General features: G+C 45.7%; 1 protein-coding gene across 1 annotated transcript; it reads left to right on the plus strand.

Moving 5' to 3' along the window:
• Nucleotides 1-2,709: 2,709 nt before the first annotated feature.
• On the plus strand, nt 2,710-16,290 carry LOC105028490 (semaphorin-4A). Its single transcript, XM_020041021.2, has 14 exons — nt 2,710-2,841; nt 8,751-8,911; nt 9,020-9,082; nt 10,373-10,471; nt 10,667-10,769; nt 10,993-11,112; nt 12,206-12,330; nt 12,508-12,689; nt 12,970-13,060; nt 13,589-13,778; nt 13,922-14,037; nt 14,161-14,324; nt 14,565-14,635; nt 14,768-16,290. Exons 1-14 carry the CDS (start codon nt 2,742-2,744, stop codon nt 15,436-15,438), a joined length of 2,256 nt encoding a protein of 751 aa, XP_019896580.2. The 5' UTR covers nt 2,710-2,741; the 3' UTR covers nt 15,439-16,290.
• The last annotated feature ends 3,320 nt before the right edge of the window (nt 16,291-19,610 follow it).

Genomic DNA, 19,610 nt, shown 5'->3' on the forward strand with positions numbered 1-19,610 from the left:
ATTGTCTTTGTATGGTTTGTTTCATTCTTAAATATATGTACCAATTACTCCGTTGTCTTTGTGTTTCATCTGCGTTTGAGTTAATCTCCGGGAAAACGCGACAGTAGGACTGTAAAAATCTTATGGCCCCTTATTAAATCATGTGAACAAATTCCAAACATCTCAAACAAAAACCTATGTAGTTTTATACATTATAATATATTTAAATATACAACCCCATTTCAAAGTTAGGACGCTACTTAAAATGTTAATAAAAACAGAATGCAATGATGTGCAAATCACTTATCCCTGTATATAACTAAAAATAGTACAACAACAACAAATAAAATGTTGAAACTGAAATGTTATTGTTTTTAGAAAAATACATGCCCATTTTGATTTATGCCATGAATACCACTGTTACATCACCTGTTCTTTCAACAATACTCTGTAAGCGTTTGGGAACTAAGGAGACCATTTGTCGTATGTAACGTGAGGCGGTAGTGGAGGAACCAGGCGCAGGCGAATATACTTTATGTAGTTGTGTTTAATGAAAAAACAAACACCGAGCATTCAAAACAAACTGAAGGAAAAACAAAGGGGCTGAATCTGTGAACAGCAAACCGGAAACACTCACCGGTTACATGTAGCACACTGACAGCAAACAACAATGATCGACAAATGTGGGGCGCAGAGGGGAAACATTTAAACACAAACTAACAAGATGATTGGGACCTGGTGTGAATAGTTGAAGTCATGTGACACGAAGACAAGTCCGGGATGTGTTTGTGGAGTGATGGGAACTGGATGTGTATGGGATGGTGGGCGCTGATCCTCACTGCACCGTGACACTGCAGTTTTGAAAGTGAAATGTTTTCCCATTCTTGCTTGATCTAAGTTTTCAGCTTCTCAACAGTTCGGGGTCACCTTTGTCGTATTTTTCATTTTATAATGCGCCAAATGTTTTCAATGGGTGACATGTATAGACTGCAGGCATGCAACCAGACTCTTTTACTACAGAGCCATGCTGTTGTAATATGAGCTGAATGTGGTTTGGCATTGCCTTGCCGAAATAAGCAAGGGCTTCCTTGCATAAGACGATGTCTGGATGGCAGCATATGTTGCTCCAAATCCTATATATATTGTTCAGCATTAATGGTGCCTTCAGAGATGTGCAAGTCACCCATGCCATGTGCACTAATGCACCCCCATACCATAATGGATGCTAGCTTTTGAATTGTGTGCTGATAAAAAGCCGGATGGTCCCTCTCCTGTTTAGCCCGGAGGACGCAGCATCCATGATTCCCCCCCCAAAAAATATATTTAGATTATTCAGACCACAGGACAGTTTTCCACTTCGCCTCAGTCCAACTTAAATGAGCTTGGGCTCAAAGAAGGCAGCGGCATCCGGATCTTGTATATATTCGGTTTCTTCTTTGCATGGTAGAGTTTTAACTTTAATTTGTGGATGCAGTGATGTACTGTGTTCACAGAAAATGGTTTCCAGAAGTGTTCCTGAGCCCATGCAGTGATTTTCACTACAGAACCGTGTCTGTTTTTAATGCAGTACCACCTGGGGGCCGGAAGTGCATGGCCATTCAATATTGGTTTTCAGTCTTGACCCTTACGTACAGAGATTTCTTTGGATGCTCTGAATCTTTTAATGATTTTATGTACCATAGATGATGATATCCACAAACTCTTAGCATTTAACAAAGTTGTTCTTAAATTGTTGCAATATGTGCCCTTGTAGTCTTTCACAGAGTGGTGAACCCCTTCCCAATCCTCACTTCTGACAGACTCATCCTCTCTGGAATGATCTTTTAATACCCAATCATGTTACTGACCTGTTGCCAATTGACCTAAGTAGTTGTGTGCTATTCCACCACGTTTAGTTTTTTAGAATTACACAACTTTTCCAGTCTTCTGTTGCCTCTGTCCCACCTTTTTTGAAACGTGTTGCTGCCATCAAATTCAAAGTGGGCACATATAATAAAATAATAAAATGTCTCTATTTCAACATTTGATATGTCTTTGTACTATTTTCCATTGAGTATATGATTTAAATAATTTGCAAATCATTGGATTCTGGTTTTATTTACATTAAAACATGTATGATGTGGGTATGTTACAATTTTTTAATTCCCCATACCTATCCGCCTGATCCGCACGGAGTTAGTTGCGGCTGAAACAAGATGGGAATGGCTTTTGCTTGACTGCTGCGATGGTAATGAGCAGCTCCAGTCCACGCAAGAGTCTTATTTGTTGAACATAAGTTTTGAATAATAACTGCGAATAAGCAGTTAATTGCATGATTTTTTGCGTATAGTTATAAATGTATGTTTCTTCTCATGCTACCAGCACCTTCATCAGATTTTCTGTGCGCGTTTCTAACATTTGTGGGTCGAAGCACAGCACTCTTCCAGTGCTGCCACTCCTTGAAAAGAACGATGCAATTTAATGACTAATTAAAATTGACCAAACTAATAATGAGTCCATAATAAGAATCATCGAGTCAGTAAAACGTATACTGCGGCATTACTACCCCATACTGCACTTCACAACAGTCCACATGCGTTTGGTGATGACGAGAGGAAATCCGACAGTGCCAATGCGTTGCAGCCCCTTTGTAGCAGGTAACAAAGTTGAATTCACATTGAACATACAGTCATACTCACGTCATTTAAGTGAAGAAATCCTCTTTAATAACAGGTATCACATCCTCCATAACCTCTTACTGTTGGGTTAAGAGCACTTCCATCATGGTACATGTGAACTTTGCCGGCAGTCTATCTGCTCTACTGGGGCTTCTCCTGACCAACTCCCTGGGGTTGGAACCTTCACGGATATCTTTCCCCCTCGGTTAGTAGATGACAACGATTTCTCCCTTCATGCATACATGTATTTGCTTGTCATGTCTATTTTGCAAAGCTGTAGGATTAAAAAATGGCAGATAATATTAAGTTAATGTTAGAAGTCAGTATTTCAAATAGGTTACTAATAGTAGTAGCCAGCATAAGCATCCGTTCTGGAGGATATTTCATTTTGCGAATTATGTTCTGCTTGCTCTAGACAGAATACTATGAGGGCACAATAGATAGATACTAAAGATATGCAGTAGGAGAGCCATACTTGCATACTGGCAAACATCGAAATTATTCTTGCTATATTTGTCTTTAGGTGCGCTTGCTTGCCTGCCCAATCATTGATTCATAGTCTTGGCGTCCACATACTTTTGGCCATATAGTGCATTCTTTTATACTAACAATTATTAGAGAACAAAAAACAAATTATAGGTGTTACTGGCAAAACTGTTTTCAGTTATTTGGGCTTCTTATCCTTGTAGGGATATTATTACCATAGAATTCTTGAAAATGTTATTCTTATTCTGTGCTTACGTTATTTACTGCCCTCTTCTATTCAAACCACAAGTTTAAATAGGTTCAAGTCCAGATTTGATAATGCTATGTGACATATTGTTTTATTTTTCACCTATGAATTGTCTCTCCTTGGAATTCCTTACCTTTCAAAATAGTGATGATGACAGATGGATTGATTTAGCAGTGAAACAGGAAGCAAATGCAATTCTTAAACTGAGACTTACTTTAAGGTGCACTGTTTAGAATCCTGCCGCAAAATCTGTGCTGAACATAAAGAATTTCACATCTTATCCTTCTCTACCCTTACCAAATGAGACCGGAATATTTGTACCTAGTCCTGGAGGGGTAGTACTGTTAAGATCTATAGTGAGTATGAGGAGAGCTTGTCAGTGCAAACTGATAGATGACTGGCAAGAAAGTTTACATGGGTAATATCTAAGGCACACAAAAATTGTTGAAAGGTTAGCTTAAAACATTATCTGTAAATGTCTTCAGATCATTAATGCTGTTCCTTTTTGTATAGTAGTACATTAAACATCTTACATATGGCCTCTTTTAGAAAGATACATTTTATTGCAGGTTAATTTTGTTTGTTAAAAATCTTCAGGAGTGCCAATCAAGTTGAGACCGATATTTAATTATAATCTTATTATTACACCTATCTTTTTTGCTGAGCATACAATAAAGTAATCAATCCCCTGAAAAAACAATTGGGCAGACCAGTTGGTAGAGACAAATGAGCCAAACAACATTGTGAAACCTCTTTGTGATTCTTTTATATAATGCCTCTTTCATTGAAACAAAAATCTATACAAGCCACATGTCACATTCAGAAAATTATACTAACATACATACACATACATCTTCTTCCGCTTCATCCGGGGCCGGGTCGCGGGGGCAGCAGTCTAAGCAGGGATGCCCAGACTTCCCTCTCCCCAGACACTTCCTCCAGCTCTTCCGGGGGGACACCGAGGCGTTCCCAGGCCAGCCGGGAGACATAGTCCCTCCAGCGTGTCCTAGGTCTTCCCCGGGGTCTCCTCCCGGTGGGACGGGACCGGAACACCTTCCCAGGAAGGCGTTCCGGAGGCATCCGAAACAGATGCCCAAGCCACCTCAGCTGACCCCTCTCGATGTGGAGGAGCAGCGGCTCTACTCTGAGCTCCTCCCGGGTGACCAAGCTTCTCACCCTATCTCTAAGGGATCGCCCAGCCACCCTGCGGAGAAAGCTCATTTCGGCCGCCTGTATCCGGGATCTTGTCCTTTCGGTCATGACCCAAAGCTCATGACCATAGGTGAGAGTAGGAACGTAGATTGACCGGTAAATCGAGAGCTTTGCCTTGCGGCTCAGCTCTTTCTTCACCACGACAGACCGATACATCGACCGCATTACTGCAGAAGCTGCACCGATCCGTCTGTCAATCTCCCGTTCCATCCTTCCCTCACTCGTGAACAAGACCCCTAGATACTTAAACTCCTCCACTTGAGGCAGGCACTCTCCACCAACCTGAAGTGAGCAGGCCACCCTTTTCCGACTGAGGACCATGGCCTCGGATTTGGAGGTACTGATTCTCATCCCCACCGCTTCACACTCGGCTGCAAACCGTCCCAGCGCATGCTGAAGGTCCTGGTTTGAAGAAGCCAACACGACAACATCATCCGCAAAGAGCAGAGACGAAATCGTGTGGTCCCCGAACCTGACACCCTCCGGCCCCTGGCTGCGCCTAGAAATTCTGTCCATAAAAATTATGAACAGCACCGGTGACAAAGGGCAGCCCTGCCGGAGTCCAACATGCACTGGGAACAAGTCTGACTTACTGCCGGCAATGCGGACCAAGCTCCTGCTTCGGTCGTACAGGGACCTGACAGCCCTTAGCAAAGGACCCAGGACCCCATATTCCCGAAGCACTCTCCACAGGATGCCGCGAGGGACACAGTCGAATGCCTTCTCCAAATCCACAAAACACATGTGGATTGGTTGGGCAAACTCCCATGAACCCTCCAACACCCCGTAGAGGGTATAGAGCTGGTCCAGTGTTCCACGGCCCGGACGAAAACCAGACTGTTCCTCCTGAATCCGAGGTTCTACTATCGGCCGTATTCTCCTCTCCAGAACCCTGGCATAGACTTTCCCGGGGAGGCTGAGAAGTGTGATCCCCCTGTAGTTGGAACACACCCTCCGGTCCCCCTTCTTAAAAAGAGGGACCACCACCCCGGTCTGCCATCCCAAAGGCACTGTCCCCGACCGCCACGCGATGTTGCACAGGCGTGTCAACCAAGACAGCCCCACAACATCCAGAGACTTGAGGTACTCAGGGCGGATCTCATCCACCCCCGGTGCCTTGCCACCAAGGAGTTTCTTGACCACCTCGGTGACTTCAGCCCGGGTGATGGACGAGTCCACCTCTGAGCCCTCATCCTCTGCTTCCTCAATGGAAGATGTGACGGCGGGATTGAGGAGATCCTCGAAGTACTCCTTCCACCGCCCGACGACATCCCCAGTTGAGGTCAACAGCTGCCCACCTCTACTGTAAACAGCGTTGGTAGGGCACTGTTTCCCTCTCCTGAGGCGCCGGACGGTTTGCCAGAATCTCTTCGAGGCCAGCCGATAGTCCTTCTCCATGGCCTCACCGAACTCCTCCCAGGCCCGAGTTTTTGCCTCCACAACCACCCGGGCTGCAGTCCGCTTGGCCAGTCGGTACCCGTCAGCTGCCTCAGGAGTCCCACAAGCCAACCAGGCCTGATAGCACTCCTTCTTCAGCTTGACGGCATCCCTTACTTCCGGTGTCCACCACCGGGTTCGGGGATTGCCGCCTCGACAGGCACCGGAGACCTTACGTCCACAGCTCCGAACGGCCGCTTCGACAATGGCGGTGGAGAACATGGTCCACTCGGACTCAATATCTCCAGCCTCCCTCGGGATCCAGTCGAAGCTCTGTCGGAGGTGGGAGTTAAAGATCTCTCTGACAGGAGACTCGGCCAGACGTTCCCAGCAGACCCTTACAGTACGCTTGGGCCTGCCGAGTCTGTCCAGCTTCCTCCCCCGCCATCGGATCCAACTCACCACCAGGTGGTGATCAGTTGACAGCTCCGCCCCTCTCTTCACCCGAGTGTCCAAGACATACGGCCGCAGGTCAGATGAAACGACAACAAAGTCGATCATCGACCTGCGGCCTAGGGTGTCCTGGTGCCATGTGCACTGATGGACACCCTTATGCTTGAACATGGTGTTCGTTATGGAAAAACTGTGACTAGCACAGAAGTCCAATAACTGAACACCACTCGGGTTCAGATCAGGGGGGCCGTTCCTCCCAATCACACCCCTCCAGGTGTCACTGTCGTTGCCCACGTGGGCGTTGAAGTCCCCCAGTAGAACGATAGAGTCCCCAGTTGGAGCACTTTCCAGCACCCCTCCCAGAGACTCCAAGAAGGTCGGGTACTCTGCACTGCCGTTCGGCCCATAGGCACAAACAACAGTGAGAGCCCTATCCCCGACCCGAAGGCGCAGGGAAACGACCCTCTCGTTCACCGGGGTAAACTCCAACACATGGCGGCAGAGCTGGGGAGCTATAAGCAAACCCACACCAGCCCGCCGCCTCTCACCATGGGCAACTCCAGAGTGGTGAAGAGTCCATCATCTCTTAAGGAGTGTGGTTCCAGAGCCCAAGCCGTGCGTAGAGGTGATTCCGACTACCTCCAGTCGGAACCTCTCGACCTCACGCACTATCTCAGGCTCCTTCCCCGCCAGCGAGGTGACGTTCCACGTCCCTAGAGCTAGTTTCCGTGTCCAGGGATCGGGTTGCCTAGGCCCCTGCCTTCGACTGCCGCCCGATCCTCTACGCACCGACCCCTTATGGTCCCTCCTGTGGGTGGTGAGCCCACGGGAAGGCGGCCCCACGTCGCTCCTTCGGGCTATGCCCGGCCGGGCCCCATGGGGAAAGGCCCGGCCACCAGGCGCTCGCGTGCGAGCCCCAACCCCGGGCCTGGCTCCAGGGTGGGGCCCCGGCTGCGCCATACCGGGCGACGTCACGGAACTCAAATAATTTTTCATCATTAAGGGGTGTTTTGAAAATTATACTAACAGAAATGAAAAGTCTTCTCTTCACTTAAACCCTTTCTGGTATTACACGTAGCTCCTTGTAGCAGGGAAGGTATCACAGTGGTAGCAGCGTTAGCCCTGAATTGAGAAGCAACACCAGAGTTTTAACGACCCCCCCAGGTGCCTCTGTGTGTGCCTGATTGACTCTTACCTACGTGCTGGCCTGTTACCTACGTGCTGGCCTGTTACCTACGTGCTGGCCTGTTACCTACGTGCTGGCCTGTTACCTACGTGCTAGACTATTATCTACCTGCTGGCCTGTTACTTACGTGCTGGACTGTTACTTACATGCTGGCCTTTTACCTACGTGTTGGCTTGTTACCTACGTGCTGGCCTGTTACCTACCTGCTGCCCTGTTACCTACGTGCTGCCCTGTTACCTACGTGTTGCCCTGTTACCTACGTGCTGGCCTGTTACCTACCTGCTGGCCTGTTACCTACGTGCTGGACTATTATCTGCCTGCCCGCCTGTTACCTATGTGATGGACTGTTACCTACGTGCTGGCCTGTTACCTACGTGCTGCCCTGTTACCTACGTGCTGGCCTGTTACCTACCTGCTGCCCTGTTACCTACGTGCTGCCCTGTTACCTACGTGTTGCCCTGTTACCTACGTGCTGGCCTGTTACCTACCTGCTGGCCTGTTACCTACGTGCTGGACTATTATCTGCCTGCCCGCCTGTTACCTATGTGATGGACTGTTACCTACGTGCTGGCCTGTTACCTACGTGCTGGCCTGTTACCTACGTGCTGGCCTTTTACCTACCTGCTGGACTGGGTTACCCCTGGGTCTTAAAATCTGCACACGTTATTCTTTTGTTACAGTCTTTTCTGTTGATCTTTGTCAAACATGTCAGGAGTTTCCGTGGTGACTATACATCTGTACTTGTTGGGTTTGCTCACAGTTTTAGATGAAAGACTGTGACCACACTCAGAGACGTCTTCATAGCTCAAACCAGATCTTAAATTAGATTATGCACAGCACTACACGGGGAAAGGTGAGGCCACATCGAAGTTGAGGCAGGTTTGATCATTAGGTTGTTTATTCTGACATCAATGTGCAGTTTCAGTTGCGGTAAAAAGAGATGAGAAAATAATCTGTATTTCAACTTGTAAATGTGACCAGTACTTGCAGTGCAATGTAACTTTGTAGTGGGGGCTGGTTGTGGGATAAATTCATAGTACTGGCTTACAGAAGAGAAGGGTATCAAAAACATTGATATCCATGATCTGGTGTGGATGTCCACATAACAGATTAACATGATAGACATATCATTTTCATTTATCTGTCCTTTCAGAAAGTCCAGGGAGACCTCTTCTATTCTTCAGCAAGCCAGGCATTAAACACACCACCACAATGTTGTTAAGCGATGATGGATGCACTCTGTTCATAGGGGCACAAGATGTCCTGCTCTCATTGGATGTCAGCCAGCCCAATGTCATTACTATGAAGACCAAGGTGGGTACATCAGGGTAGAAGAGGCAGTTATTCATATATTTTTAATTAGTGATTCATTAATAAAATTTTCCAACACTCTTATGGATATTCTCTCTGTTTCTTATGTAGATGGTGTGGAAGCCATCTCCAGCTGATCTTGATATTTGTACACAGAAGGGCAAGACACGAATGGTACTGGGAAGTGTACTGGGAAAGATGGTTGAATCTCAGGAATTTGGAGGGATGGAGTTAAAAGGGACTTGAGGAGGGTGTTGGGGTTAGCTTTTGTGTTTAAACATTATCGTATGGGGCTGGGTTGGGTCTGGGCATGAGGCTGATCATTTACTGTGGAGGTAAAGTGTTTTCTGTATGTGTGTGTGTGTGTGTATGAAATGAAATTCAAAGCCATGGTTGACATAACATATACAGTAGGCCAGAATAATTCAGGGAATGAGGTAATATTGCCAGCAGAGTTCACTTAAAATGCAACGGTGAGACAACAACCAGCCAGTGACTCCGCCCCGAATACTACACTTAATCATAGACCGTGTTGAAGAGATGTCTACTTTTTAGTAGACACCTGAAAGTTGGCCCTGAGTCTGCATTTTTAACCTTAACTGGCAGATCATTCCACACTAGTGGCGCTCTATGAGAGAAACCCCTGCCTCCGGCTGTTTGTTTAGAAATTCTTGGTACAATTAGAAGGCCTGCATCATGCAATCTTAGGTTATGTGTAGGAATGTATGGCTGGATAATTTCAGGGAGATAAGAAGGAGGGGGGGCATGGTGTCTGCTAGTAGCTTGTGCAACAGGCTCAATTGTGCAGAGGGTAGCTCCTCCTACATTCCCTTATAGAGGGCTGAGAATGGCCAGTGTTTAGGGCTAGTTAGCCAAAGATGGGTAAGGTCCCACCTCTGAAACAGGGACAACCTACAGTAAGACAGAGACTGCCGTGCGCCTGGCCACATCATATATACATACTGAGGTACCCACACACACATGAATGAAGAAGAAAATTAACAAAGAAAACAAGAATGTCTTGAAATATGTTAATGAGGAGGAACACTGCTGTGCAGGCCTGTGATTGCCAATGGAAATGAGGTGGGGCCTTACTTTGGTGGACTCTGTTCCCCTCTTGAGTCTGGCTTTCCACCGACTCACAGCCTGGTGTTTTTGTCCTGGGTTGTGGGGTCTGGTGCCTGCTAAGCATTGCGTTGCTGTGTTCGGCCCTGTCCATTGTATATGTACAAAACATTTATTATGAAGTTGATTTTGGGTGTCTGTCTGCGAAGGGGGGGTTTGTGTGAGGGTGTGACAGATAGGCAATGTCTGCTTGATTACAGCTGATTTACAACCACCCACAGAAAAAAGAATGGTTTTCGCTGGGGTGATCATCATGCACTTGAATGTACTTGCCTTCTGAACAAACTGGGGACAACGGTCACCTCTTTGATATCTGCCCATTGTATATATTGTTTTCAGACAGACTGCCCCAACTTTGTGCGAGTGCTGCTACCCATCAATTCCACCCACTTGTATGCCTGCGGAACGTTTGCCTACAATCCCCATGATTCCTACATTGTAAGACTACAGTTCTCCAGTTGCCTTATGCCTTTTATTGGACAGATGCAGACTATTATTTTTTATTATCAAACTTAAAGCAACTTAAAAAACGTAAAACTTCCTGATACCCTTTCTCAGTTATACAATAGTGTTATAAATGTCTCCCTCACATCACTCTTACTATGTCTCTCTCCCGTTCTCTCATGTCCTCAGGACACACACACTCTCACCATGGCAAAAATCCCAAGCAACTTAAATGATGCAAGAGGCCGATGTCCGTTTAACCCATATCAAAGAAACACAGCCATTGTTGTTGGTGAGATCGTTAACAGACAGTTGGAGCTGATATAGTGTCTACATGCCGATGCCACATAATACATCATACTGCCTTGATGGAGATGCCAAATGACTGCTGTGAAAATCACAACACCTCCAAAAAATGCTGAACTTTTTTTAAATTGAGACGCAGTCTACATCATATTTTGTTCTTGACACTCAGATTCCGCAATTTTGAAAGTAATTCTGAACTTTTCTTATAGGTGGTGAGCTTTTCACAGGCACTACACATGATTTCTTGGGTAGGACGCCAATAATCTCCCGCCATCTCAGTAAAGATGGTCGTCCAGACGTTAGCCAGGACACTTCAGTCACCTTGGATGGTGAGTTGTCATTATCAAATACATACGTACATAATAAAATATCAACAACTGGCTAATTTTCACTTTGTGGCCTTTTTATAATTAAGGTAGAAATAGTGCATCAATTTAGAATTTTTAAATTCAATATTGAATTTGATTTATATTAAATGAAATGCTCTTTAAAGAAGAGCATTTCACTATATTATGTTAGATTATTCAGAAAAAGATGAGACCATCTCTTATATACATTTTTAGCTGGTGGTGGCTAAATGTACCCAATGTTTTGTAATGGCTATTTAAAGTAAACTTGTCCAACTATTCCACACAGCGCGTGGAACCCTAACCCACAAGTTGGTCTTAGTGGGAGTGACATTGCTGAGTATTTCTGTCTATGGATAATGTTAACAAATTATACTGAATTGAATCAACATTTTTAATATGGCAGGTGTAATTAGGATCACCGAAATTTGGAAAATCAATGTCATCGCTATGTCTGCAGTGCCTTATTTGCAAATTCAGTCACCTGACTTGAGACTGAAGTACTCTGTTTTTATTTTGCTTAGAACTCCTGATTGATATTTCATCATTGTCTCATTTTAATACATCTAAAGATATGCTTTTGATATTTGCACTTCCCGCCCACATTTGAATATGTACAGCCATTACTTGCCATTCACTGATTCAGCAAAACTGATCAGATACTATTTTCCACGTAATATAGGAAAAAATTTGAATATAAGACAAATAAACAATTTAATGAAAAGTGACAAAAGTTTGTATCCACTCTGTGTCACTTTGTCATAGTAGGTACACCCTTCATCCCTGCAAATCAAAATGTCTCCAGTTTTTTGTTTTGAAAAGCATTTCTGAAGATTATTATTTACTTCATGTAATTAGTGAGTTGTCTGTACCTCATTTTAAGTACAATTCTGTTACCCAACATTTAATATCAATGTCATATTAAGATATTATAGAACCAGGATTTAAATATTTTATAGAGCCCCTGCCATTTTACTTTGCTACACTTGCCGATGTAGAAAAAACTATTCTGTGTTCAAATTACATTACCTTTATCCCAGTTGCCTGAGAGGATGTGGAATGGACTGTGTTTCAGATCCCATTTTTGTCAGTTCTGCATCTGACCCTAGCGAGGGGAAGGTATACTTCTTCTTCAGTGAAGCGAGTGAACACAGATTTCTGGATGACTTCAGAGTGTCACGGGTTGCCCAGGTCTGCAAGGTGAGTAGTAGCAGTGTAGTGGGTTCACACAGAAAGTAACATTCCTTATTGAACTTGGAAACAAATCCTCATGAACTGATGGAGTTTAGGTTCTGGAGGTATATCCATAAAAGTCTCAAAAAGGTTTTACTAAAAAAAGGTATTACTAAATAAAGATGTGGTCTTTGGGTGTTTTAGGATGACATTGGTGGAAAGCGCATTCTGCAAAAACGCTGGACTTCGTTTGCTAAGGCTGAACTCCTCTGTAAGCCTCCCAAAGAGCTGCCATTCAATATCATCGAGGACGTGTTCACCTTTGCTCCATCAGAGGGCGACTCAACACAAGATATTTTTTTCTATGGTGTCTTCACATCCCAGTGGTGAGCAAAAAGTATTGACAGACTGCATAACTTAAATGCAATATGTGTATTGAAATGAACAAAAAATATTAAATAATTAGGAAAATGTGACATGCAAAAATTTTCAATACAAAGCTTAAAATTACCATTTTGCTAATTGTCCCATTTCCCCAATATTCACCTAATGTTTCTGCCTTCTCTCACATATATTTCCTGTTGGTCTTCTACCCTTCACTTTGTTCGACTCCCCTCCCAGGGCACTGGCTTCAGGGCAGTCTGCTGTGTGTATTTTCCATCTCAGGGACATCAAAGATGTATTTACTGGGAATTACAAGATATTCAAAGAAAACCAATGGAGTGATCGTATTGACAAGAAAAGCAACATAGGCAAGGTGTAGATGGGCATTGTCCTACAGTGTATAAATATAAGTTAGGCTATTTGTGAATGATGTCTTTCTAAGCCTTACCTTTTTTTACAGGGTGGCTATGATTGATATACACTAACATTCAAAACTTTGGAGCAACTTAGAAATGTCCTTGTGTTCGAATGAAAAGCAAATTTTTGTCCATTAAATAAACATTAAATTGATCAGAAATACAGTGTAGACATTGTTAATGTTGTAAATATCTGCTGAAGCTGGAAACAGCAGATTTTCAATGGAAAATCTACACAGGCGTACAGAGGCCCATTATCAGCAACCATGGGTCCTGTGTTCCAATCGCACGTTGTGTTTGCTAATCCAGGTTATCATTTTAAAAGGCTAATTGATCATTAGAAAACCCTTGTAATTATGTTAGCATTGTAGATTTTTTTTAGTTTTCCTTCAAAAACAGAGACATTTCTAAGTGACCCCAAACGTTTGAACAGTTGTGTATTTAGTTGTAGATTTAATGACCAAATACTCTACTTTTGTTATTAGTGTGGGTTGGATAACGCCTCAGACACCACACTAATGGCAGTTAGGGAAAGTTTCCTTGCCAGTAGAAGTGTGCGTCCAAGAGGTGGTGTACCAGTCATCATCTCTCCCAACCAACGCTACAGTAGGGTTGCGGCACTGCAAACACAAGCTGCCAATGGTCAAGTCTACAACATACTCTTCCTGCTTAGTGGTACGTCAGAATTATTTCTGCAACTGGACGTTGTCTTGGTCTGTAAATCATGTCTAATAGAAAATATCTTCCCAAGTTTGAAATTATTCTGTCAAAATACAATTTATTTCTGTTGTAACTTTGTTCCTCCTTCTGTTGGTCAGAGTCTGGGTTTCTCCACAAGGTTGTGCTCTTGGAAAAAGGTCCTCACATCATAGAAGAGGTCCAAGTATTCAGACAACCACAACTGGTGAAAAACATCATTCTCTCCAACTCCAAGGTACCATTTGTTTAGCTGTTCAACCCTAATGTTTGCTGCCCCACCCTTTCTCCTCGATAGGCATCTATTTTCATACTGTGGAAAATGTTTGGTCTTATGTCCACTAAAACACTCACATTTCAGGGTGTACTTTTTGTGGGGACCTCTGAAGGGGTGACCCAGGTGCCTGTGTCCCAGTGCAATTCTTACAAGAGCTGTGCCCAATGTGTTCTGGCACGAGACCCCCTTTGTGGCTGGGACCCTGCCAGTGGTCGCTGTGCTCGTGTGTCCGCCACTTCAGACAGTGTGTAAGTGCACCTGTAGACCTTCAGATTCATCAATGGGATTCAGATTCATCAAACCAGCACATACTGCTGGTTTCCCATTACATTTCCATGATTAAAGAAATACGTCTCAGTCTAACATTTATGTAAGTGTTTGTGCAATGAAGAGAACACAGGCAGGGCTCTAATGTTAATGGACATCTCTCTTATCTTTCCATGTCTGTTTCCCTTGCTCCATCTTTGCCCGGGTGTTGTTACTGTCAGATGGCAGGATGTGGAACATGGCACAGCGGAAAAGACGTGTCAAGGTTCCCTCCCAGTTGCACCGCTGCCAGGTATCAACACAATTTGACATAGGAGTTTGGGGATTATACAATAATTAGCCAGTAATAAGTCATAATATTTAAATCAAGACTGTAGTCGATGTGTAACTCACAAATGTTTCTATGCTCTCATTCTATCCCCAGTGGAAGTGTACACAGATCTAAATGAAGTAGTGAAGTTGAAATGTTCAAAAACCTCCAATCTGGCAACCCTATATTGGAAGTCATCCAAAGCCAGCCCTCTACCCAAACACCTCTTCTTCACCTCTAGAGACGAGGGTCTGGTCTTTCTGGCAACACCTGACACCCTTGGAATCTACCACTGTGTCTCTGTGGAGCAGGGTTATGAGGAGATAGCGACTATCTACTATGTGAGACAGCGTGTCTCTCCTCGGATCATTGATACTCAATCAGCTGAAGTCCGGACCACCACAACCATCCAGAGGACCACAGAGGCTAAAGACCAGATGACCACCATGTTGGAGATTCCAAGAGAAACTGAGGGAGAGTTAGATCTCATAACATTGGTGGAGGATGCAGTCATCAACACTAAAGTAGACACCACCAGCAAGATCAGCCAGTCCTCAGACACCCAGACCATTACAGAGAACCTAGAAGACATGGTCAACCGCAGTGAAGCCCAAACAGCCAAGAGTTACCATAGTGAACTGGTGGCAGTATCGTTTCTCCTGAGTTTATGTGTCTGTTTGCTGGGGCTGGGGCTCTTTTGGTGGAGCCAGCAGGGCAAATGGAAGTGTGTCCCGCAGGACATTCCAGAGGGAGCAAACAGTGCAGAAAATGAACCCATGAAATGAGCCCTCTCTGTCTTGCAACATTTTCATATCCCATTCTGAAGTCGGCCGAATAGACTACAAGATCTCTCGATCAAGTCTCAGTGTTGTTACTTTTTGAAGCTCATTCTCTGTAATTTTGTAACTGTTTCCATTACTTCCATTACTTCCAACAAACGTTTTTAACTGACAGGTCTAACCATGGAAAGATGGAAGGTGGGCAGGTGGAGATCAGATTAAGTTGTAACACTTAGGTGCATGAGAAGGCAGATATGCTGTGTTAGCAACACACACAATTCTGATAAACCAGTAAAAACATGTTCAAATGCTCTGTATGTACTGTGCATCCAAATGTAGCCAAGGGTGTCCAGGTCTGCATCAGTCCCTCATTGGAAGGAGAGGATGGAAATATATTTTTTACAGCCCTCCAGAACTGACATTTGTTAAGGGATTTCTTGAACTGATATATTCTTAATTCTATAAATGTATAAAGGAATTACTGGTTTAAGTATTAGGTTCATGAAATGGTAAATAGTCCCCATGTTTAGATAAGAAAAGGAACGTGGGAGAGGGGGATCCGGTTCCTGTCTATTTGTTTATGGTCATCATTGAATGGAATCAGTAAATCATTGGGTCCTCCATCAATCTTTCAATCTATCTGTTTAAATCATCACTGTATCCTTTATTTGTCCAGGTGGTGTGTCATTTCTTCAGTCTTGTCACATGAAAAGATATACTCAAATATTTACAAAAAATGTGAGGGGTATACTCACTTTTGTGAGATACTGTAAATACTTTGTCATGTCCAAGTCATCTACTGGTTGATTGGAAATCTTGATTGCAGATCATGTGAGTGAAAAGATATTAGTGTCACTGGCGAAACCACCAGGGTGGCAGCTGCCATCCTACAAAAATGTCATGCCACCCCAGTTGTCAGGAGTGTCTGCTATATAAAATGTTATTGAATAGTATTATATTTTTTTTCTACTTTCTTTGTCAATCTCTATGGTAACCCATTCCAATATATTTTTGTCCCCCCCTCCCCATAAAATGCTTGAGTCCCGGAGTCTGTCAGCTCCTGTCCCCGTGCTGCTCCCCCCCTTCCAGTGATAAGACCGGGCATCAGTCCATGTCATGATACTCTTAGCAACTGAGCAGTCAAGATCTCACTAGCCTAGCTTTAATGAAAGAAGGTACTGCTGCACATCTTTCCTAAATATACGATACAAAATGTAATCTTGTAAATTTATCTTGCATTAGCAGCAGCCATTTATTATAGTTTAGATATGTCTGATATCATCTACTAGCTTATGTAATGCAATCGTCAATATTATTGGTAAAGTTTGCATGCTAGAACATTTGTGGATGAATTGCCATGTAATGCTTGTCCTGATAGCTAGCAAAGGGGCACTGAACAATATTTATGTAGCTTGCTATAGATAATTACATGGTTAATATCATCTGTAGAGAAAGTTAAGGTTCATCTACAATAATTCTAAATTAGACATTTATATAACATCAACAAAATTTGATGTGTGGTCATATGTGATTAACAGTTTATATTTAAATTCATTCATCCATTCATCTTCTTCCACTTATCCGGGGCCGGGTCGCGGGGGCAGCAGTCTAAGCAGAGATGCCCAGACTTCCCTCTCCCTAGACACTTCCTCTAGCTCTTCCGGGGGGACACCGAGGCGTTCCCAGGCCAGCCGGGAGACATAGTCCCTCCAGCATGTCCTAGGTCTTCCCCGGGGTCTCCTCCCGGTGGGACGGGCCCAGAACACCTTCCCCGGAAGGCGTCCAGGAGGCATCCGGAACAGATGCCCAAGCCACCTCAGCTGACACCTCTCGATGTGGAGGAGCAGCGGCTCTACTCTGAGCTCCTCCCGGGTGACCGAGCTTCTCACCCTATCTCTAAGGGATCGCCCAGCCACCCTGCGGAGAAAGCTCATTTTGGCCACCTGTATCCGGGATCTTGTCCTTTCGGTCATGACCCAAAGCTCATGACCATAGGTGAGAGTAGGAACATAGATTGACCGGTAAATCGAGAGCTTTGCCTTGCGGCTCAGCTCTTTCTTCACCACGACAGACCGACACATCGACCGCATTACTGCAGAAGCTGCACCGATCTGTCTGTCAATCTCCCGTTCCATCCTTCCCTCACTCGTGAACAAGACTCCTAGATACTTAAACTCCTCCACTTGAGGCAAGAACTCTCCACCAACCTGAAGTGGGCAAGCCATCCTTTTCCGACTGAGGACCATGGCCTCGGATTTGGAGGTACTGATTTTCATCCCAACCGCTTTATACTCAGCTGCAGACCGTCCCAGTGCATGCTGAAGGTCCTGGTTTGAAGGGGCCAACACGACAACATCATCCGCAAAGAGCAGAGACGAAATCGTGTGGTCCCCATACCTGACACCCTCTGGCTCCTGGCTGCGCCTAGAAATTCTGTCCATAAAAATTACGAACAGAACCGGCGACAAAGGTCCCCCTTCTTAAAAAGAGGGACTAGCACCCCAGTCTGCCATCCCAGAGGCACTGTCCCCGACCGCCACGCGATGCTGCAGAGGCGTGTCAACCAAGACAGCCCCACAACATCCAGAGACTTGAGGTACTCAGGGCGGATCTCATCCACCCCCGGTGCCTTGCCACCGAGGAGTTTCTTGACTACCTCAGTGACTTCAGCCCGGGTGATGGAGTCCACCTCTGAGCCCTCAGCCTCTGCTTCCTCAATGGAAGACGTGACGGCGGGATTAAGGAGATCCTTGAAGTACTCCTTCCACCGCCCGACGACTGTAAAAAGCGTTGGTAGGGCACTGTTTCCCTCTCCTGAGGCGCCGGACGGTTTGCCAGAATCTCTTCGAGGCCAGCCGATAATCCTTCTCCATGGCCTCACCGAACTCCTCCCACGCCCAAGTTTTTGCCTCCCCAACCACCCGGGCTGCAGTCCGCTTGGCCTGCTGGTACCCGTCAGCTGCCTCAGGAGTCCCACAAGCCAACCAGGCCTGATAGGCTTGACGGCATCCCTTACTTCCGGTGTCAACAGGCACCGCAGACCTTACGGCCACAGCTCTGAGCGGCCGCTTCGACAATGGAGGTGGAGAACATGGTCCACTCGGATTCAATATCTCCAGCCTCCCTCGGGATCCAGTCGAAGCTCTGCCGGAGGTGGGAGTTAAAGATCTCTCTGACAGGAGACTCCGCCAGACGTTCCCAGCAGACCCTTACAGTACACTTGGGTTTGCCGAGTCGGTCCAGCTTCCTCCCCCGCCATTGGATCCAACTCACCACCAGGTGGTGATCAGTTGACAGCTCCGCCCCTCTCTTTACCCGAGTGTCCAAGACATACGGCCGCAGGTCAGATGAAACGACAACAAAGTCGATCATCGACCTATGGCCTAGGGTGTCCTGGTGCCACGTGCACTGATGGACACCCTTATGCTTGAACATGGTGTTCGTTATGGACAAACTGTGACTAGCACAGAAGTCCAATAACTGAACACCGCTCGGGTTCAGATCAGGGGGGCCATTCCTCCCAATCACGGCCCTCCAGGTGTCACTGTCGTTGCCCACGTGGGCGTTGAAGTCCCCCAGTAGAACGATGGAGTCCCCAGTCGGAGCATTTTCCAGCACCCCAGAGACTCCAAGAAGGTTGAGTACTCTGCACTGCCGTTCGGCCTGTAGGCACAAACAACAGTGAGAGATCTATCCCCGACCCGTAGGCGCAGGGAAACGACCCTCTCGTTCACCGGGGTAAACTCCAACACATGGCGGCAGAGCTGGGGGGCTATAAGCAAACCCAGACCAGCCCGCCGCCTCTCACCATGGGCAACTCCAGAGTGGTGAAGAGTCCATCCTCTCTCAAGGAGTGTGGTTCTAGAGCCCAAGCCGTGCGTAGAGGTGATTCCGACTATCTCTAGTCGGAACCTCTCAACCTCACGCACAATCTCAGGCTCCTTCCCCACCAGCGAGGTGACGTTCCACGTCCCTAGAACTAGTTTCTGTGTCCAGGGATCGGGTTGTCGAGGCCCCCGCCTTCGACTGCCGCCTGATCCTCTATGCACTGACCCCTTATGGTCCCTCCTGCAGGTGGTGAGCCCACGGGAAGGCGGCCCCACGTCGCTCCTTCGGGCTGAGCCCGGCCGGACCCCGTGGGGAAAGGCCCGGCCACCAGGCGATCGCATATGAGCCCC

The sequence above is a fragment of the Esox lucius genome, chromosome 20 (genome assembly GCF_011004845.1).
Source record: "Esox lucius isolate fEsoLuc1 chromosome 20, fEsoLuc1.pri, whole genome shotgun sequence".
Taxonomy (NCBI): Eukaryota; Metazoa; Chordata; class Actinopteri; order Esociformes; family Esocidae; genus Esox; species Esox lucius.